The following is a 23,713-nucleotide window of genomic DNA, read 5'->3' as shown; positions in this document are numbered from 1 at the left end:
CTACAGGCTAACAGTTGGGTGGAGTGTTCGATATAGGGTATGAGAAATTTGTTTCTCAAAGTCTGGAATGTTTCTTTTCTAATATGATAAAGAAGTGAAGTTGACATGGCGACGAAGTCTGCTTGGTTGGCTGGAAAAGGTTGTCATAAAGTCACATGGTTTAGTTAATTGTCAAACCACTAAGGGAGCAAGAAACGAAACTTGGAAAATGCGAGAGTTAGCTGATAAGTTAGTTTGGACAGATAATACAGTTTCTTTGAGAGAAAAGTAGTTTGAATTGAAGACAAAGAAAGGATAAGGAGGCGGGGGGGGAGAGAGAATTAGATATGTTTACGAAAGAGAAAGAAATTCACAAAAGAATATAGAATAGGATAGAGGAAGAAGGGATTCGGAGAAAGTAATCTTCAAATGAAAGAGGGGGAGGAGAGCAGTCGATTTAATAAAAAAAAACATTGTTTTAGAAATAGGGTCTTTTGCTGGTTAGCATCGAGGCGTGCACATCGCCGTGGCGTCCCGCCCGGTGGGGTGGGGTCCAGAAACCCCATGAAAGCTAAGTTGAAAAACTCTTGTTCTAAGCGAGGAAATTAAATGAACTTACAACCTTTTTTTTTTTTTTTTTTTTACACAGTGATCACCACTTATCAAAGCCCGGAAGCCACTCAGGGATAAGGGTTATTGCAAGTACATTACGTTAGTGTGGAGATTTGATGAAGTGTTTACTTAAGGGGGCGGTTCATTAGGAATTTGTTAACGTTGGACTTGAACACATCCAAGTTGTAGTCCGGTGGGAAGCAGGCAGACGGAACAGTTCCACAGGCGTGCAGTTCTAAGAAAGAAGCTTTGTTCATGGAATCCGCGTTTTGATTTAGGCACAGATATAGAGTGGAGGAAATTTTTCACAGTGGATTCAGCTAGACTGGTGTTTTTCGTGAAAGATTGGTGAGGGGGGGACCAGAGATTGGAGTTCAGACGAGCACCTGCCATGGAAATAACGATAAAACAAGGATAGGCTCGCAACGTCTCTTCTGTGGGAGAGAGGTTGCAGGGTAGAGAAAAGGGCATCCCCCACTAAGCCACGAAGTCTATTTTGTACTCTGTCAAGGCAGGATAGGCTGTTTTTAGCATCTCCTGCCCAGATATGGCAACAGTATTCCATCCTTGGACGTACTTGGCTTTTATATAGATAGAGAATTGCATCAGTAGTGAGATATCTTCTGGAGCGGTAGAAGGAACCCACCTTCTTTCCAGCGACCTTGGCAACAGACTTGATGTACGTGTTCCATTTCAGATCAGGAGTAAAGGTCAAACCCAGAAGCTTGTCAAAACACGGGGCCTCACCCAGACGAGAGCTATCCATCACAATTGATGCCAGATGGGGATCAGAGCATTGATGATGTAAGGATAGGAGTTTGGTTTTGGATGCATTAAAGGTAACCAGTCACATCTTCCCCCACTGAAACATGCGCTCTAGATCAGAGGAGAGAGAATCAGAGAGAACTTTGTCATTTACAGCCTTTGATGTGTTGCCGTAGATGGTCGTGTCATCAGCATAGATGTCAACGAATGATTTAAGTATGTGTTTAGGGAGGTCATTGATGTAGATCAGGAAGAGAGTTGGGCCCAGGAGTGACCCCTGAGGGACTCCAGCATTTATATTGCAGGCCGATTTTTGTCCATCTACCACTACTCTTATGAGCCTATCGGAGAGAAATGATTTAATGATTGAGAAAACATTTCCAGTTATACCGTAGCTGGAAATATTGTGAAGTAGACCCTTATGACATACCTGCATCACAAAGCTGTTAGGAACCCAAAGAACTGAACTTTAAACAAGTTTTACCCTGAATATCTAAAAATGATTTATAATTATTTTGTTTGGTTTATAAGAAAATAACCTGAATTTCTTTGTTTCTCGATTGCCGGCCTAAATGAAGATGTAGTTTATTTCAGGTATACCTGACGTCAGATGATGAAAGAGACAGACCAGATCCAGCATGAAGTTGAAGCGACGGCCGAAGTGGACAATGTTGCCACACGGACTTAGGGTCATGCACGTTTCACGTGCTCTGAGCAGCAGAACAGTATTTTCTAGTGAGCAGTGAGTCTAGTCACCCTGTGGGGTCCACCACTAGACAATTAAGAATGTAGTTCTGCTGGGTTGCATTTATGGTCCTGTGAGTTGGGAGTGAACAACACGCCCAGGGGTACATCACAAGTATGCTCCCGTGGCCCGGAGGTGATAGGGTTATAAAAACACTGGTAGGCAAAATATTTTAAACAAATATATATATATACATAAATATATATCGAAAGAAATCTGTGTTTACTGTAATCTTATTACGCAAGTATAACTCGTGTAGAATATCTGCATGAATATAATTACACGCAATAGTTAACTAAAAACTTTCAACACATAAACTGAAAAAACTAATAGGGAATTAATTAAAATGAATGTTTAAAAAATATGCAAATTAGCTAGATCTTTTACAAATGAAGGCAATTCCACGGCCCATATATAACAAAGTTGTATTTACTTTTTAAATAGAAATAACGGTTTTTAATATAAATATCAATACACGAAAAAAGCCAAATTCTAGGAATCTGTATATAATATATATAAGAAAATTTGAAAATGTTTCAGGTTTTCAAATTTTATTTAAATTCATTAAGTTTTCTAAAATGTGACTTTACATTGCTTATATAAGTGAAAATGTTTGTACATTTCTCTACCAAATGACTATCACTTCAGTCTAGAGACTCGAGATTTGGCATAAGAGGTATTGAGATTTGGGAAAATCTTTTTAATCAGTTTTCGGACACAAATTTGGCTGTCAAAGTTCAATAAATTGACCTTTTGAGAACTCTACAAAACTCCTCCGCCAATTTTGGGCTAAACATTTAAAATTTTAAATGTAGGTTACTTGAACATGGATCAAACTTTTTGATTTGAGCCCCCCAAAAATGTTAGGGGGTTAAAATTGGGTCAAAGTTAAAAAAAAAAAATTTACTTCTGCGGTCTCTACCAAATTATTTAGCCAATTCTGGTTGTAAACATTTGAAATTTTGCATAAAGAGTATTCAGAGATAGGGCAAGCTTTTAATTTGGTTTGGGTCGAAAATTTGAGCTGCCAAGGGGTCAATGTTCAAAAGATTTGACTTTTGCAAACTACTCAGCCAATTTTGGGTCTAAAAATAACGGGTATTCAGACATGTGTGAAGCATTTTAATCAGTTTTGGGGCGAAAATTTTGCTGCCAAAAGGTCAAAGTTGAAAGAGTTGACCTTTGCAGATTCTACCAAATTTCTCCAATTTTGGGTTTAAAGACTTGAAATTTTAGATGTAGATAACTTGGGCATGGGTAAAACCTTATTTTGATTTAAGACTAAAATGTTAAATGGGTCAAAATTGGGGCTCAAGTTATAAAAGAATTACCTCTGCGATCTATACGAAATTACTCGGACAATTTTTGGTTTAAACATTTGAAATCTTATATAAAGCATATTCACATGTACGGCAAGTTATGAACATAACATAGGGCCCAAGTAAAGCCGGGCTGAACTGCTAGTATATCCATAAAAGTGAAATTGTGCACATTTTCCTACCAAACTACTGTCAATTTTCAGTTTGCAGACTCAAGATTTGACATAAGGGGTATTGAGATTCAGTAAGATCTTTTTAATCGCTTTACAGCCAAAAATTTATGTCTATGGGTCAAAGTTCAATAATTTGACCTTTGTAAACTCTACCAAATTCCTCCGTCAATTTTGGGTCTAAATACTTGAAATTTTAAATGTAGGTTACTTGGACATGAATCAAACTTTTTGATTTGAGCTCAAAACAAATGTTAAGAGGTCAAAATTGGAGTAAGTTTTTAAAAATTGACGTCTGCGGTCTCTACCAAATTATTCAGCCAATTTTGGGTGTAAACATTTGAAATTTTACATACAGTGTATTCAGACATTCAGCAAGCTTTTTAATCAGTTTTTGGGCGAAAATTGGGCTGCCAAGAGATCAAAGTTGAAAGAATTTACCTTTGCAAATTCTACCAAACTCGGATCTAAACACTTGAAATTTTAGCTGTAAGTTACCTGGAGATGAGTCAAACTTTTTAATATATATGCACACACATATGTACATACTGTTATGGTGCTCGAGTAAAGCCAGGCTGAACTGCTAGTATATATAAAAGTGAAATAGCGTGTGTGTGTACATTTCTCTACCAAACTGTCAATTTTCAGTCTACAGACTCGAGATTTGTCATAAGTGGTATTGATTTGGGAAAATCTTTATAATTAGTTGTCGGTCAGAAATTTGGCTGTCAAAGTTCAACGATTTGACCTTTGCAAACTCTACCCAACTTTTCTGCAAATTTTTGGTATAAACAGTTGACATTTTAGATGTAGGTTACTTGGACATGAATCAAACTAAATTTGATTCGAGCCCAAAATAAATGTTAAGGGCTCAAAATTAGGATCAAAGTTAAAAAAAAAAAAAAATTGACCTCTGCAGTCTTTACCGAATTACTCGGCCAATTTTTGGTCTAAAAATTTGAAATTTTACGTGAAATATATTCCGACATTGGGCCAGCTTTATAATCTGTTTTTAACCGGAAATTTGGTTGCTAAGGGGTTAAAGTTAAAAAGACTTTTGAGGTCTCTAGCAAACTATTCAGCCAATTTTGGGGCCTAAACATTTGAAATTTTACATAAAGGGTATTCAAACATGCAAGCTTTTTAATCAGTTTTTGGGCGAAAATTTGGCTGCCAGGAGGTCAGTTGAAAGAGTTTACTTTTACAGACTCTACCAATCTTCTCTGCTAATTTTGGGTATAAACAATTGAAATTTTAGATGTAAGTTACTTGGACAGGAGTCAAACTGTTTAATATACACATAAAGTTATGAACATTACATAGGGCCCGAGTTTTTTTTTTCTACTAAATTTCAAACAATTATTACAGTTTATAGATTACCTTCTCAGCTATATTGTGAAAAAAATTTTCAATTTTTGTTTAGTAAAACAAGTTTTCTGGTGTTCAGAATTGCAAAAATATGTAGGGAGGTGAGTGACACTTACGACTGATTTCCGTAGCAACCACGTTGCTTCAGTGACTACTGCTGCTACTAATTCAAAAAGAGAAGTAACAAGTGAAACAGAATGGGAGATAATTGGGGGGATTCTATTGAAAGCAGACGAGTACCGTACATTGTTATTACATGTGTTTATCGGGGCAAAAAAATAAGACTGAAATTAAACAAAGAACAACTGAATTCATTGGAAGCCTCAAAAAATAATGGATTACAAAAGAAAAATGCGAACATGAAAAGTAATATGGTTAAGCTTAAACATGGAAAAGTGATGTAATGGAATAACCTAACATCCCTTCATAGATGAAATGAACTATAGATCTATTGACCCTCTCACGTGACTGAGAGAGAAGGAAAAAAGACAGGAAGAGAATAAGAAAAGATGTTGAGTAACTCTGATGTCACATGTATTCCCTTGTAAATAAACCCCTTTGTCTTTCACCCATAACGCCGTGTTTCTTGCTGTATTCTTATTTAAAGTAAGGATATAACAAATGGCGACAGGATTCGAATTCACTAAAAGGAAACTTTAAGCCAAAAACATTGGAAAATGAAGAGAAAAAATACTGCACGGAAAAATTCAACTATTGAAGAAAAAAAAATCTAAGAAACACACAAAGTAAGTTATATATATATATATATTTTTTTTTTTAACTCAGTCTGTTACGGTCCTACTGAAAAAAGAAAAAAAAAATTGACATTTCCCGAAGCATTGAAAGGAACAATTTTTGAAAGTTGTCCATTTCAAATTTCTTTTTGTTTCATGAGAAAAAAAAAAATACGGCTGCAAGGAACGCTTGTATGCTGTTGGTTCAGTGTCAATTTCGTGTGTAACCCCCTCCAAAAATCTTGTCTACAAAAGAATTTTTTTTTTTTTTTGTTTAAAACAAAACTATTCAGTGAATTTATTTAATGCTTTGTGCAGGTACTATTAACCTTTTGTTTTATTACTATGTTTAAAAAAACACATTCTTCAACATGGAACAATTAGCCAAGTTTACAAAAACAATACAATTAGCACTGGCGACTCAACAAAGCCAGATGAAATTTTTACAAAAAGAACAGTTAAAACAAAATGAAGTATTAAAAACAAGAAAAAAAGGATTGTCGGTTCTCTCTGGAAGGAATTGCAAATTCGCTGACAGATTCTTTATATGAACCAACTAATGGCTTAAAGTTTCCAGCATATTATTCTAGATACAAAAATATTTTTTTCCAAATGATGTCAGGCCTCGTCGGATGAAGAAAATATTTTACTGTTGCAAAAACTGGGTTCCCATGAAAATACCAAGTATACCAATTTTATACTCCCAAGGAAACCCGAAAATATTTCTTTTAAAGAGACTATAGAAATTTTATCAAACATTTTTGGGGAATGGGATAGCTTATTTTATACTCGCTTTAGGTATTTAAATATTTTGAAACGAGATGAAGACTTTATCGCCTATGCTGAGGGTAAATGCCCAATGCAAGTTATTTAGGTTGAAAGACCTAAAAAAAAAAAAAAAGGGACATGTTTAAATGCTTGATATTTGTGCAAGGGTTAACATCCTCGAAGGATAAAGAGATTCGTTCTAGGATATTATCCATTATGAACCAAGACATAGAAATAACCTTACAGAAAGTTACTGAGGAATGCCAGAAACTGTTAAATTTAAAACAGGATAATACTAGTAGCGAAGAGAAATGTTGACAAAACACAAAGGGTAAAGCAAGGTGACCACTATGGGAAAAAAAATGTAAGACGTGTGGAGGAAAGAATCACTTCACAAAAGAGTGCTACTTCAAAAGCAAAATATGCTATAAGTGCGGGCATAAAGGACACAAGTCAACAGTATGCAAAAAGGAGAAATACTGTAAGCCTGAAATAAAGGCCATTGATTCTAAAAAAAAAAATCCATGTATGGTAAAAAAAGGAAATATATGGAAGTTAGAATTAATGGCCGGAAAGTAAAGTCTTTTGGATACTGAAAGTGACATATCGTTAATTGATGAAACAACATGGAAGAAAATTGGTTCTCCAAAGCTGCAAAACACAAAGAAAATTGACAGAGGAATTTCTGGAAATAGATTAAAATTTAAGGGTGAATTTTATACTAATGTCACCCTGAATGAAAAGACGTTAAAAACTAAAATGTATGTGATACCTGGGAAAAATTCTAATCTATTCGGTATACATTTGATAATACTTTTCAATTTATGGGAGAAATCAATAAACTCATTTTGCAAAAGAGTAAATGTGACAGGATCTGAAAGTTCCAAACTGCCAGGAAGATTTGTTGGGGATTTGAAGAAGGATTTTAAAAATGTATTTTCTGAATGTCTGGGTTGCTGCACTAAAACGAAAGTGAAAGATGAAGCGAAACCGGTGTTTAAACCCAAAAGGAAGGTTCCGTATCTGGCATTAGAAACAATCGAAAAAGAATTAAATAGACTCGAAGAAATCGGAGTAATAAAAAAAGTGGACTACTCTGAATGGACATCACTCACAGTTTGTTAAAAAGAAAAAAATCAGGGTATGTGGAGATTTTTCGATGGGACTGAATGAGTCCTTAAAGGATCAATCATAACTATCCACTCCCTATCACTGAGGAAATATTTTCTAAGTTAAATGGAGGAAAAATTATCACAAAAATTGACTTATCAGAAGCATGTTTGCAGGTCAAAGTCCACGAAGAGTGTTCTAAATACCTGACAATGAATGCTCATAAAGGATTATTTTCTCTAAAACAATTGCTGTTTGGGTTGAAAGTAGCACCAAATTTATTTCAACAAATTATGGATGCCATGCTAGTAAGCTTGGAATTTGCAATGGCTTATTTAGATGACATTTTGATAAGAAGCAAAAATGTTGAAGAACATAAAAACCATATTCGGAAGGTATTTGAGAAAATAGAAGACTACGGATTTAAAGTGGCTCTCGAAAAATGTAATTTTGGTATGGACAAGATCGAATATTTGGGACAAATAATTGATTGGAAAGGTAGAAGACCTAACCCAAATAGGACAAGCAATTAGACATGACTAGACCAGACAATGTAGATAAGTGTCAGTCATTCTTGGGTCTAGCAAACTACTATAATTCTTATATCCCAAATATGCATGAACTAAGAGTACCATTAAATGAATTATTGAAGAAGAATAAAACATGGCTCTGGACAAAAGAATGTGAGGAAGCCTTCCAAAAAATTAAAAGATGTTTGTTATCGGATTTAGTGTTAGCACATTACGATCCTAAAAAGGATTTAATTGAGTGGCAGATGCGAGTGAATATGGTTTAGGAGCAGTGCTCCTACACAGAATGGAAGATGGATCTACTAAACCAATTTCTCACGCCTCAAGGGTTTTATTACTCGTTGAAAGAAAGTAGTCAGATCGAAAAAGGGTTTGGCGATTGTGTATGCCGTGAGAAAGTTTCATAGATTCATTCATGGAAGATCTTTCATCTTGGAAACGGACCATAAACCATTACTATCGATTTTTGGTTCGAAATAAAGGGATTCCTAATCATACGGTAAATGGATTACATAGATGGAGTATTATTTTGCTCAATTACGATTTCAAAATGAAATACCTAGCATCTAGTAAAATTGCACATTCAGATGGTTTGTCGAGATTGATCCCCAGTAAAACTGAATTTGAAGAAACTGTTATAGCAGCACTAAAAGAAGAAAATGAACTAACAGATATATTAATAAATACTGTTAGGGAACTTCCTGTTACACTTGAGGAAATAAAGAAAGCAGCGAAAACGGATAAAAAAAACAAGTGGGACAAGACGAAAAGAATAGAAAAGGATTAAGTTTTTCCATTTTCTATGTGTGATAAAGTATTACACAAGAAAATCCTGAAAGAATTCCACATGGGACATCCTGGAATCTCCAGAATGAAGGCCCTAATGAGAGGATTCACATACTGGCCTGGAATGGATCAGGACATTGAGAAAATGGTGAAATTATGTAAAGGTTGCCAACTAGCTGCAAAGTCTCCCCCCCCCATATGGATTCAACCTTGGCCTAAAACAGATGTACCCTGGACACGCATCCATAGCAATTACGCAGGACCTCTGAAGGGATATTATTACCTAGTAATCATAGATAGTATGTCAAAATGGCCAGAAATTTTTAAATACAAACACCCTACAACGGCAAACACAATAAAAGCACTGGACAAGGTATTTAGTCAGTTCGGAGTTCCAAAAACAATTGTTAGTGATAAAGGCACTATGTTCACAAGTCAAGAATTCAAGCACTACTGTAAGGCACTGGCCATGGAACACATTACAACACCAACTTTTAACCCTCGATCAAACGGACAAGTGGAAAGATTTGTCGATACTTTTAAACGAGCTTTAAAAAAGAATAACATTGACACAGAAGAAAAAAGCATTAAAAATTTTTAGCAATATATAGGATAACATCAAATACAAATGCTAAATTATCCCCAGCTGAAATTAGTTTTTTGGAAGAAGGCATAATCTCAAGAACTGGGAGAATGGTTTACATTATAAAAGGGCAGACTTTTTTCCACAAAAAACATATTAACCAAGTGAGACCCCGATCCATAGAAACAGTCAGAAACCAAGAGTTACCAATGGAAGTGCTATATGACACTTTCTATACACAACCTCCAAACAAGGAAGTACCAATAACTCAGAAATCCTGTCACTCTCCAAAAGTAAAAAATCGGCAAACACAAATCGTGAGGAGAAGTGAAAGGAAAAGGACCGAATTTTTTGGACAAAGTCTAAAAAGGAAAAAATGGTAGAAACAAAATTCTATGGAAGAATTTAGCTTGGGAGGAAGGTGATGTAATGGAATAACCTAACATCCCTTCATAGATGAAATGAACTATAGATATATTGACCCTCTCACGTGACTGAGAGAGAAGGAAAAAGACAGGAAGAGAAGAAAAGATGTCGAGTAACTCTTATGTCACATATATTCCCTTGTAAATAAACCCCTTTGTCTTTCACCCGTAACCCCGTGTTTCTTGCTCTATTCTTATTTAAAGTAAGGATATAACAAAAAGTAAAAGACTAGTTGTTCAAACTGCAAAAGAAAAGGACAAGATATTCTAATAAAAAATGTGATAAATTTAACTTAAAATATTGCAGCATTAACATTTTTTAATTCAATTTATAACATTATATAATCAATTCTTAATGTTGCAATATTTTAAGTTATAAATTTATTATATTTTTTACTAGAATATCTTGTCCTTTTCTCTTCCAGTTTTAACAACTTAGTCCTTTACTTTTCTATGTTTAAGCTTAACTATATTACTTTTCATGTTCGCATTTTTCTATTGTAAAATATATATATATACCCAAAAACTCTGGCCTTAATGGAGAGGAGATTGAAACTTGCTGCTATGGTTTCAAATGATCTAAAATAACAAGGGGAGACTTTATTCAAAATATTTCTTGTGTTATATCTCCCCCTCTTTTTGAAATAGGGTACGATTATGAATATCTCCAGCATCAAATAATCTTTATACACTGAAATTTACTTAATGATGAAAAATATTTGGAATCAAGTCTCCCCTCCATCAAAGCCAAAGGTTTTGGAGAAATATCAGATATTTTGTAATTCATATGCAAAACTAGGAAAACAAATGACTGATTCAAACATCGGTAAAGGTGCAGTATCTTTCCACCTCAAAAAGACCTTTAAAATTATCAGTGTATGGGTTTTCGAGGGTGCTGAAAATTCTAGGAAATGAGTAGTTTTCAAGATACAAATATATTTTCAAAAAATGGGGGATCACTTTTCTATATTTATTTAACATAAAATTGACACCCACTTTATAGCCACCTTTTTTGGGAGGGGCGTCTGTTTTTGTTTTCTTTATTTTAAGGGTTGTTGATTTGGTGATCGTGGCCTGCTTAGACCACAAAATCTACCTTAAAAAACTTGTTTTCAATAGGTTTTCGGATTGCTGAAAACGAATATCACATTTAAATTTTTTGCAAATAAGTATTTTTCCAGGTATTTAATAACGTAATTTATGCAAGCGCACAAGTTTTTGCTAAATACCCGGAAAAATACTTATTTGCGGAAAAATTAAATGCAATATTCATTTTCAGCACATCCAAAAACCTAAAGAAACAAGTTTTTAAGGTAGGTTGTGTTGGTTTACCAGGTCACAATAAACACCGGCCCTAAAAAAATAACAGACTTCCCCTCCCAAAAGATGGCCATAAAGTGAATGCTCATTTTACGTTAAATGAATATACAAAAGTGATCCCCCACGTTTTGATATAATTTCTTCATATCTTGGAAACTACTAAAATTTTAAACATTATTTTCGTTTTCAGCATCCTCGAAAACCCATAATGGTAGTAATTTTAGAGGATTCTTTTTAGGGTGGAAAGATACTGCATCCTTTGTTTTGACATAGGAGTCACCACTTATCAAGGCCTGGAGGCCACTCGAGGATAAGGGTTAATGGGTGTACAGTAATCAATGAGATTATAGCGTAGTAATAGAAAGTGGAAATTTTGTAAATTGGATTATTTAGGAGGATGGTTCATAAAGAACTTGTTTACGTTGGACTTGAAGACAACAATATTGTAGTCAGCTGTAAAGCAGTCATTTGTTTTCCTTGTTTTGCATATGGATAACAAAATATCTGATATTTTCCCAAAACCTCTGGCCTTGATGGAGGGGAGACTAAAACTTGTGGCTATGGTTTCAAATGATCTGAAATAACAACGAGTGGAGACTCGATTCCAAATATTTCTCATGTTATATCTCCCCTCTTTGGTTTTCATACATAAAGTAAATTTCAGTGTATAAAAATTATTTGGACCAAGTAAAGAATAGATACCCCGTAGCAGACGACGCCGCCTGGCGGTGCCAGGCGCACATTTCAACTAATACCGGTGATTCGACCTTGACATTGGCACAAGCACATGGCGTCGGTTGTTTTTAAACACGTCAAATAGCAAACATGCTCGAATATTCACCAGCATTTTTTTTTTTTAAATATATTTACAAAACCTTTGAAGATTTAAAAGAAAAAGTATATATTTACAAAACATTTTTTTAAAATAAGTAACAAAACGAACGTATTTAAATAAAAGATATTTAAATAAACGGGTGTCTCTTTCTGTTTCGGATTTTTGCGACCAAGATTGATTTTTATGTACCGTGTTTTGTGAGGGTGGGGGTGGGGGTTCTGTGTGCGTTTTTAAGACAATTCAATATTTATTCTTTAAAACATTAACTTCGGCGACAATTAATATATTTTCAAAATAATATTTTTAAATATTAAATTTTTACGAATATTTGCGAGCAAGATTTTTTTAAAAATAAAAGATATTTCAATAAATGTGTGTATTTCTGAGTGCGTATTTACAGAACTTTTTAATTACTATTTTATTCTTTTTATCAAGCAAAAATAGAACTTTTATAATGACATATATATTATGGACTGTTTCGAAATTTTAAAATTAAAGTTAGTTTTATTTAAAAAAAAAAAAAAGACGGTGTTTTTTTTTTTCAATTAAATTATAAACTTTATTTGAACTTTCAACAAACTTTTACAGACATAAAAATAGACTTTATAGATTATTTCATTATAAAAGTTCTATTTTTGTTTGATAAAAAGAATAAAACAGTTGATAAATAAAAAAAACAAAAAAAAACAACAACAGTCCATTAAGTTCAAATAAAGACTGTTTGAATAAAACTTATAAAAAAAAGGTTCATTCTATACGGTTTTGGCCATTTTTTTTTTTTTATTTTTTTTTTTGTACGTTTTTAATACAATTCAATATTTATTTACAGTGCGATGTATGTCGGTGGTCAGTGAAGGAGAAATCCTTTTAGGCCGAGGCAATTTTTTATGCATAATAAAATCACAAGTATAAACAATCGAGATAAAAAAAAATATATTATTTTATTCACATATCTTTTTATAACTTTTATTTTTATAAAGATGAAATGTAGTATCACAAGATAGAAATCTTTTTATAATTTTTATATTTATTTAAAAAAACGCACTCAGAAAGACACCCATTTATTTAAATATCTTTTATTTTAAAAAAAAAATCTTGCTCGCGAATATTCGTAAAAATTTAATATTTCAAAATATTATTTGAAAAATATATTAATTGTCGCTGAAGTTAATATTTTAAAGAATAATTAAATAAATATTTAATTGTCTTAAAAACGCACACAGAACCCCACCCCCTCAAAACACGGTACATAAAAATCAATCTTGGTCGCAAAAATCCGAAACAGAAAGAGACACCCATTTATTAAAATATCTTTTATTTAAATACGTTCGTTTTGTTACTTACTTAAAAAAAAAAAATGTTTTGTAAATATATACTTTTTCTTTTAAATCTTCAAAAGTTTTCTAAATATATTTTAAAAAAAAAATTGCTGGTGAATATTCGAGCATGTTTGCTATTTGACGTGTTTAAAAACAACCGACGCCATGTGCTTGTGCCAATGTCAAGGTCGAATCACCGGTATTAGTTGAAATGTGCGCCTGGCACCGCCAGGCGTCGTCGTCTACTACGGGGTATCTATTCTTTACTTGGTCCAATTATTTAATACTGAAAATATTCATAATCGTACCCTATTTCCGAAAGTGGGGAGATATAACATACGAGAAATATTTGGAATCGAGTCTCCCCTTGCTGTTATTTCAGATCATTTGAAACCATAGCAGCAAGTTTTAGTCTCCCCTCCATCAAGGCCAGAGGTTTTGGGGAAATATATATATATATAGTTCAACAGTCATCCCGTTTCTTAAAAGATGGAATTGCCCGATTGTCGAAGACAAGATACAAGCGAGCAAGGGTCCGTTAAGATTTATAGATATGTACTAGCATGGATACCCGACGTTACCCGGGTAGACATGAAATTCGGTTTGGACAGAGCTGATATACTAAGGATATTGAGCACCCCCCCCCAGGAAAGAATGGAAGAAGTAGGTAACAACCTCGACCCCTCCCCTCCCCCCTCCCCTCAAAAATAAATCAAAATAATTTTCAATAAAAATAGCAAGTGCTTGTGCAACCAAAAAAAAAAAATTAGATGCGTAAGCAGGCTTGAATCTAAAATGAAAAAGAGGGAAAGAAAAGAAAAAGGTAAGTAGCAAACGCCTTTGCCAACCGTACTATGACAACTTATGACGTCATGACCCTGAAAAAAAAAATAACGTTTATAAACATAAATGCACATGTGCCTTGCAAAAAACGGCGTTGTGAAAAGTGACTCCCCCCCCTTGCAAGAAATGGTTCAGTTGGCTAGGACAGAATTAATCATTTTTCTAATTCTCAGATAAATCAACTTTAAATATCTTAAATAGAACACTTAAAACAATTCTCTCGCTATAAACAGTAACTAACACACAGTTATTGAGTAAGATCGATTTTACTTAATGTAATATGCAAATGAGGTTACCTCTTAATCGTATATTTTGCAAGAATCGTCTTATAAGTAGGAATAAGAGGACAGTAATGGACTTTTTGTGCAGCTCATATGCAAATTGAGGATACTGGCCCTGCGTGGAATTGCTCTGCCTGGCAGTGCACGCGCCAGGGTTTCCACGTATGCCGATGATGTTACATGCTGCGTCTCTAGCCATCATTAAGGCTCACAGGCAGTATGAAGAGGTTACTCCAATGGCCTAAAGTTGGCTGCCTGGAGAGGCACTCCTTCGCTTCCAGGTCAATTTAATTGGACCGATGGCCCGGTTCGGATCCATGGCGTTTGGTTTGAACCGGGTCTCCATTTGGACAAGAATTGGTCGAAAGTACAGTCAAAGGTCAAAGTGTCTGTAAGGATTTGGCGTCATAGGGGTCTTTCCCTTAAAGGTAGGGCAGAGGTGTGCTCCACTTGCATCTTTCTGCTAATTTTTTATCGACTGTCTGTACTACTCCTGTATGTGGATTGGTTAAATGCATTAATGCGTTCCCTCTTCTCACTCCTTTGGAATTGTTCAAAGACAGGTCTGCACTCAAAGACTGCGTGATGAGGGCTTAGGAATGCCGGACTTAGCTAGCCACAAACATGCTGAGTAGAACTCTGACGAAGCCCTGTGGTCGATGATGCTTTTGTTGACCTCATCCCCAATCACCTGGCTGAATGCCTTCGGAGGCCGAGGGGTCAACCACAGTTCCATAACGAATGCCAAGCAGCGCTTTAAGTGTTGCTGGAGTTTAGTGACCTCGCTCAGTCTAGGAAAGCACTATATCGCTGGTGGGGACTGCTTCGGACCAACTAGGGGAGCGACTACAGTTGAATTGGGCACCAGGCCAGAGTTACCTAAATAATTCGGAATATTCTCTGACCTGATGATTGGTTTGTAATGCACTATGCCTCAATGGCATGCGCTTCAGGATTGGTCGGACTATCGACCCCTTTTTCCCATGTTGTCTGGAGGATGAGGTAGAAACAGTAGAACATGCATTCTGTAATAACTCTAGACTGCGTGAATTATAGACGTGTCAGTGGGGTAACAGCTCACATCATCCCTGATCAGGTTACGTGCCTGGACTTGAAGTCCGTGGTCTACAACATGGATCCATTGTGGCCCAGAGAGGAACGAATGTTGTTCCTAGCGATCTTAGGCATAGTAGTGTGAGTTTCACGCATAGAGATATGGCATGGGGGGTCGCCGCCTTCTCATTACAGTCTGATTTCGTATTTTAAGTATCAGCTTAAAATCAAAATCAGATGTGATAAAAGGAGGTTGCCTCTCGCGATATTTAAACGGAGGTGAATTCACACCGCGAGCTTAGTTGTATTTATTCGAAACAAATTTGAGTATGTGTTCCCTGCCTGAGCATGGCACATACCGCCCTTAGGTCCTGACACAGCAAAGACTAAAAGAACTATCCCTTAGTTAATTGTGTGAATGTGTCACATCCCCTGTTTATTTTAGGTGTTAGAATACCTCCAGAATGCCCTTTCTCATCAAAGTTATTTTCACTCCTTGACCCATCCCCTTGGTACTTATTTTGGAGGTCACCGCATACCCCAAGGACCCCATCCCGCCTTTCTTTTGCCCATAAATTGCCCACTCCTATTTAGGAAGTGTCTGGCTTGTTTTCGGCAATTGCCGGAAAACAACGAGTGCTTCAGCAACCAGAGTAGGCTGGGAGGGCCCACAGCTAACACAACATAGCATTTTGTTATGTTCATTTATTTTTCTTATTGTTATTTTTCTTTATTTTGGCGTGTATTTAAGGCATAGACATGTCCCATCGCCCATCATTCAGCATTTTCTTTTTTAGTTACATGTACAACTTTTTGTTTTTTCGCTTATAAATGCTTTGATTTCTTTTTGCTTTTGCTTTGCTTGAAAAAAATTTTTTCCTGTTTTTGTAAATAAAAAATGTTATTATAAATGAAATTTTGAAAAACATTCACGCATGTAGGGAATTTTAGCTTAGGCCCACAATGAATGAGGTATTATTGTTACATGATAAGGGCTGCCCCCTTTTCATGTAAGTATAAAAATAGAGATTTAGTTAAAATGAAATAGAATAGACGAAATTCGAACCTCGTAAATTAGGTTTAGAAATAGATTACGAGAGAGAATTAGAAAATGGAATGTAAAACAAACCATTGTTTAGCTTAGAGATAAAATAGTTTCAAGAAAAGAATGCGTTGTCAATTCTGTTATGAAAAATTCAATTGAGGAATGCAACTATACAAGATAATTTAATAAACATGTTTTTAACATATTGGAAAAAATAGGTTACTGGGAATATAGGTTAAAATTCCTTTTGTAAACAAAGGAAAACGTTTTGGACACGCATGTCCAGAACACGTGAAAGAAGGCACATGTTTTAACATGTGTATGACGTCATGGAAAATGGGAAGTTCTAGATATAGAGAAACTGGGGGAGAAACTCAGAGGGAGTCTGAGGACGACAGACGACAGTCTAGACATGGACATTCGAACGTCTAGAAGCGAGACGGTCACTTTTGAAACTTAATATGTGAAGCTTTGAATTCTTGACTCAGAAAACCACGGCCGGTCGTGAGAAGAAATAAACCCATCATGTGTTTTTATAAACGTCGTCTTTGTGTTGTAATTCTACCAAAAGGTAAAGTGAAAATTGTTATTATATGTCTATATATCTGTGTTATAAAATGTCTTGACATATACATCTCATATCTACAATGTGAACTCTATATCTCCTCACTCTAAGAGCTTCCATCAACACATCTAAGTGAACATTTTAATATATATGAATATCTTTATAAAACGAACAATCTCTCTTACAACAACAAACTCTCTAAGACTCTCTAAGCATCACTTTTAATAAGACCTAACAACGAACAATAATAATAACAAACAACAATAATAATAATAATGAACTATATATATAACATTATGGTGAGTGATAAACTACAATGAATGAGGTATTATGGTGAGTGATAAACTATAATGAATGAGGTATTATGGTGAGTGATAAACTAGCTTAAGGAATAGACAAAGTGGATGATCTCCCGACCCCGACCCCCACTTCTCCCCCCTCCGCATTCCTTTTGGCCTTATGCCACATTTTTCAAAGGAACCCCCTCCCTCATTCTTTATAACATATTTTAATAAAGTATTGTATAAAAAATGGGGGAGGGGCTTGGCAATAAAAAAAAAGTAATGGACCTTTTGTTTATATTAATCAAATTGTGAACAAACGGACAGAAATACGAATTTATATACAAAGATTAAAGAAGTAAATGCTGAAAATTTCATTAAAATGTGATAATGCTAAGATTTTTAGTAATTGAAAAAAAAAAAATCATATTGGCTTGTTTACAATTTATAATCTCCAAAATTTCGAAAGGTGGGATGAACATCTAGCATCGATGTTATTACTTTGAGGTATCTTTTGATTGCTATAAAGTTTTTATGAATTGCAATCTGTTTTCGCAAATTTTGACTTCAAAAGATGCAAATGAACAGACCTGTAGTGGACTGGTGGATATATTATACATATATCCCCCAGTCGTTAGGAAAAATAGGAGAAATGAATTGAATTGAGAAAGGAGAAATGAATTGAATTGAGAAAGGAAAAATGAATTGCTTTGAGGAAGGAACGAACAATGCGTTTACTTGAATTAAACGAACTGGAATTTATTTTGTGAAGAAACAAATGAAAGAAAAGGGTACTACACGTGTTTAGTTTGGCGTGCGTCTCTCGCTGTTTACTGGTGAGAAGGAAAGTCTATTGTCATAGAGAGAGAAAGAGAGAAAGTCGATCCAGTTTGGTGTGCGTCTCTCGCTGGTAGCTGGTGAGAAGGAAAATCTATTGTAGTATAGAGAGAGAAAATAAGAAAAAGTCAATTCAGGCCATGGAGATAGAAAACGTGTAAGGTGTACGTACAGTCTGTTAGCTCTTGTCCCACGTAGTAGCAAGTGGCGTGAGGCACACGCCTCCTGAAAGGGAGGCGGCTGGTTCGTCGAACCTCTCAGCTCGAGAGCTGATCCGAAAAGGAAGATGCTGCTTATTGCTCTTGCTTTTATAATTGTTTCCAGTGGTCTTTTGCGCATGTGTGGGTTTCCTTTGAAAGGGGAAGTGACTTTGTCCATGTGTGCGTACATGTGCGCGTATGTGAGTACATGTGTGTACGCTAGCGTGTGTGTGTGTATACACGTGAATGTGAGTGTATGTACGCGAACGTTAATATATCTACTTGTGTGTACATGTGCGTGTATGTTTGTGCGCGCGTATGTATATGACAAGAAATATGGCTTGAGATGTGAACACATGTTTTTGTGTGAGACTAGGAAAGGCTCGCACAGAACTGTTTCTTAATTACAGCCATTTTCACACAAAATGTTGCTAGCCTCTCTCTGTTGCATCTTTATGCTTATAGTAAGTGTTCGACTGAGCTCCAATTTTTTGTAAAACATTCACAACAAGAACTCGCCTAAACGACCACAAAAAAGAACTTTCACTTACTGGATCAAAGTTTCATTCCTAGAATATCTCATTTGTGGAATAAAATACTATAAGGCTGCTTGCTAATAGATTACATTGTCGTCTTCAAGTCTAATGTAAACAAATATTTGAACTGTCCTCTTGGATAATCAATTCCACTTTAGTAATCTTTTGCCTATTCCACCTATTTTTCCAATCTTCTTGTGATGGCGTTTATCATCCAACTGAAAATCTCTTTAATCTTCGAGTGCGCTCCCTCCCCGGCTTCATAAACGGTGGTTTATTTAATATAAAAAAATGAATAAACGTAAATAAATTTTTTTCTTTGTAAAATTTCTGAAAAATAAATGTTTCTTTTCTATTGCAGCCGAAATCATCTGTTTTCGTTCGCTTTGTAGGCCATGACACCTTACCGGCACCCATTACTATTCCTGACATCAGTTCTGGTAACCAATTTCTGCTATCGAGCAGTTTGGACCTTAAACTCAGTGGGAGTGGTTCATAACGTTACTTTGCCCTTCCAGTTGAGCGGAGTCCCACTCAACCAATATGTATTTCTGTATTTTTTGTTAATATATATTTCATTTCACTGTTTCCAAACCTTCTCGTTCTTAATTTATTTTTATTTCGGACTATTATTCTCATCTTTTATTAGTTGTGGTTTTTTTTCAAGATGTTTCGGCCAACTATTCCTCTGGCCTTTGTCAGGTGGTAACCGCGACGGATAGGGACTTCGAATCTCCTAACTGCATTCTCAGCAATCACTGCCATCTGTAGTTGTTGTCGTCTCACCACGTTTTGGCCAAGTAAACCTCTGGCACGCTTTGGGTAGGATTGAAACCGCTATCTTCAGACAATGTCCATCTGGAACCGTAGAGATTCAATGTCTCTATCAACTGTGTCATGGGCCCCGAAGGGCGATCAAAGTAGGATTCTTTTATCTTATAAATCCACGTTTATTTATTATCTGATCTTCCATAGTCGGGTCCGTACCGATTGGTATATATATTATTCCTTAATTAGAATTCATTTTTGAGATGAGCATTATATATATTAATTTATTTTTATTTCGGACTATTATTCTCATCTTTATTGGTTGTTGTTGTTTTTGTTTTTTTTCACAACGTTTCAGCCAACTATTCCTCTGGCCTTCGACAACAACTACGGATGGCAGTGATTGCTGAGAATGCAGTTAGGAGATTCGAAGTTCCTATCCATCGCGGTTACCACCTGACGAAGGCCAGAGAAATAGTTGGCCGAAACGTTGTGAAAAAAAAACAACAACCAATAAAGATGAAAACAACAACTAATAAAGATGAGAATAATAGTCTGAAATAAAAATAAATTAATATATATAATGCTCATCTCAAAAATGAATTCCGATTAAGGAATAATATATATACTTCTCGTTCTTCTTTCAACATTTAAGCCACAACAATTCTTGAGTGCCACTGTTGTGGGGCCAGTCGTCCGGGGAGAATCGACCCAACAACTAACAAGGTAGACACAGCCAAAAAGTAAACAGCAAAAATGTCCATTGCCTGTTTTGTTGGCGTTTTGTTAATATATTTAAATTCCGATATGTGTAGCGACGTTGATGATGAAAAGATAAAGGGTAGGTGAATGAATTCACTGAACCCAGATATATTCATACGTTAGCTCGCGTTTAGCCAATCGTGTCCTTTGGTTAAGGTAAGGGAAGCAGCGGGGGCGAAGAAAGAAAGAAAAAAATGGAGGCGGTGATATTGAAATTGCGACAAGGCCCTCTCCCTAGATAATTGATCATTATCAATTAATAGATATGTCTTGTGTTGTGTCTCGGCAGGGTTGGTTAAGAATAATGGGTGAGTGCAAGTGGATCTACACGATTGTTCGTCAGTCTGCAAGTACGTCTGCAGAGTCTAAGTGAAGTATGGTTGAAGTCAGATGCACGAGGGCTTGCAAGCAAGTCTGCAGTGCCTAGTACAAGTGAGTCTGTACTGGGGTCAGTGTGCATCATTCGTGTTGATCGGGTCCCCATGCATCGGTTGAATCAATGAACGACCAATGTGCGTGGAGCAACTAACTCATTTTTGAACTAGTGACTTTTTCCATAAGGTCCAGTTGTTGAATTTTTCCATGTGCACGTCGCAGTTAACTCAAACTGATGTGAGTTCAATGTTGGTTGTTATTGCTGTCCGGATTTTTTGCATGTGGCGAAAATCCATGAGGGTTTGGGTTTGATGAATTAAGTCGTCAGAGAAAGTTGGTAGGCCTTGAAGAGTGTTGTCGATGTTTGCAGAGCTTAATTTTTTACATCTTGTATGAAGTCAAAAGCTCGGTGTTGGTTTTTGTGCTGAGTTGGTTGAACTGTTTGACCATGGTTGGTTGGTCAAGTCTGGGTGAAATGTCATCTTCTTTGAACAGCTTCAGCCTGCGTCCAAGGATAATGTGGGCTTTATCGTCATCTTCCTTGCCTACTGTTCCTTTCTGCATGTGTCTTAGAATCACGTCGGAGTCACCACTCGTTGCGGGGCCAGTCGCCCAGAGACAATCGACCCAACAACAAGGTAGATACGGGTAAAAAGCAAACAGCAGAAAGGTAAAGAAGAATGACAGACACAGGGTTCGGTTTTTACCAAATAACCTGTATCTGTCATTCTTCTTTGCATTTCTGCTGTTTACTTTTTGCCCGTGTCTACCTTGTTGTTGGGTCGATTGTCTCCTGGCGACCGACTCCGCAACACCACTCTAGACTTCATAAATGTGAATCCATTAATAAAAACAATGAAAAAAAATATTTTTTTTTTTTTTTCTTTGATGCAGAACTTCTGAAAAATGTTTCTTTTGTATTGCAGCCGAAATCGTCTGTTTCCATTCACTTTGTCGGCCATGACACCTTACCAGCATCCGTTACTGTTACTGTTCTTTCTTCTCTCAGCTCACCTTTATACAACAACGGCAAAAAGATGCTTCCGTGATCAACGTATTAACTGTGTGATTGACTGCCTCTATTGTGCTCTGGATAAAGACAGGTGGTGTGCAATTAAAGATCCCGTTGCGTATGAAATATTATATTGCAGCCATCTTTGTAAAATCCACCTGGATGAATTACCCGAGAAAAATTGGTGGAAATTTGACTACCATGTAGGGCATTGCTTACTTGTGTCTGGGACCACCCTGGAATCTGTTTATGATTGCTTATATGATCATTATAGGAATAATTTTCCTCAAATATATCTTCAATACATCCAAGAAGCTTGTTACTAGTTGTCAAATGCAAAGCCATTACATTTTTTGTAAGTTTTAATACTGAAAACAACACTTACAAGCTCCAGAACTACTGAGCAGATTAAAGGACCTCTGGAATATGAAACATTATGCTACTACTGATACTATTATTATCTGTAATAGTACGTCTGATTACAGACACTTCTCAAAGTGTTTCTCAAAGAATTGGACAGAATTATATTAAATTTAGCATGAAGAACCATAAGAATGTTGAGTGGTTCATAGGGACCTCAAACTACTACTGACTAAAAATTACTGCTAATACTAATTATAAACACTTACAAGATCCAAAAGTATTGGTTATAATTGCACCAAAATTGGCATGAAGAGCCCTTGGGATGCAAGATGTAATAAAATTAAGAATACTTATGACGTTTAAATAAAATCATCTAGAAGTTTTTCCTGACACAGTACATTCTTTCATGTATTTTGATTTTCGACTAAGCTGTAATAAAAAAAAATATCTTAATTGCAAAGTTGTTTGAATTTTTTTTTTTTAAATACCTTTTCAATAACTCTTTTTAATGCTTGTTTAATCAGCTTGTTTTGTTTTGTTTTGTTTTATTCAATTTTCACCCCAAACAAGGCACAGTGCCACTTTGAAGTAGGGGACTACTATCGGGGACATAAGTTGCAGGGGTATTAGGAAGGGATATGAGTAGCAAGATGTCTGTTCACATTACACTTGAACTTCTGCATGTCAGTGCAGTTGGGAAAGCAGAATCCTGGAAGGGAGTTCCAAAGTCTAGCAGTTCTGTGGAAGAAACTATTGGAGTAGAAAGCTTTCTTACACCTAGGGATCTCTACTGTGAAGGGGTGGGATTTAGCTGTTTGTCAGGGGTATTTACATCAATGGGGTACAAGTCTTTGTAGTTCGTCAGAGCATTCACCATTAAAGTATTTGTAGAACAGGCAGAGGGATGCAACATTTCGTTGATGGGACAGAAGCTGAAACCTAGATGACAGTTCAGGACCTATCAGGTTGGCGACTCTCTTTGAACCCTGTCCAGGAGTGAGACAAGTAGCAGATGCACCAGCTCAAATGTGACAACACTACTCCATACATGGGCGAATGGTGGCCTTATAGAGGTACAGGATACTTTCAGGCATAAGTAGTTTTCTAGCACAGTAGAGAGAGCCCACTTTCTTTGCAGCAGCCTTGGCAATGCTCTCAATCTATCTATTCCAGTTCATGTTCCCTGTAAACGTTAGGCTGGGGAGTTTAAAGAAAGTATTTTCAGGTAATGTGTTCTTGGCCATTGCTATTGGTGGTAGAGAAGGTTTATTGTAGTTATTGGATGAAATGAGCTTAGTGTTATTTGCATTGAATGTGATCATCCATTTTTGTACCCATTCACTACAGATTGGAGGTCATCCTCTAGTGCTTCTGCGATTTCTTTAGATATGTGTTTATTTGTTTCCCCCTCATACCTGTTATAG

The 23,713-nt window shown here is 35.9% G+C and overlaps 1 protein-coding gene across 1 annotated transcript in view; it reads left to right on the top strand.

Annotated features, from left to right (window-relative positions):
* The window catches only part of LOC145243993 (uncharacterized), a 32,132-nt gene extending 9,383 nt beyond the window's left edge, over positions 1–22,749 (top strand). Inside the window, exon 2 of the mRNA XM_080107140.1 lies at positions 21,841–22,749. Coding sequence (XP_079963266.1) covers positions 21,841–22,252 — 412 coding nt within the window. The 3' untranslated portion in view covers positions 22,253–22,749. The remainder of the gene's footprint in view (positions 1–21,840) is intronic.
* The last annotated feature ends 964 nt before the right edge of the window (positions 22,750–23,713 follow it).

The sequence above is a fragment of the Euprymna scolopes genome, chromosome 22, assembly GCF_053919585.1.
Source record: "Euprymna scolopes isolate OS-2025 chromosome 22, ASM5391958v1, whole genome shotgun sequence".
In the NCBI taxonomy this organism is placed as follows: Eukaryota; Metazoa; Mollusca; class Cephalopoda; order Sepiida; family Sepiolidae; genus Euprymna; species Euprymna scolopes.
The sequence above is the reverse complement of the archived record's forward strand: the minus strand, read 5'-3'. Positions and strand labels throughout refer to the sequence as shown.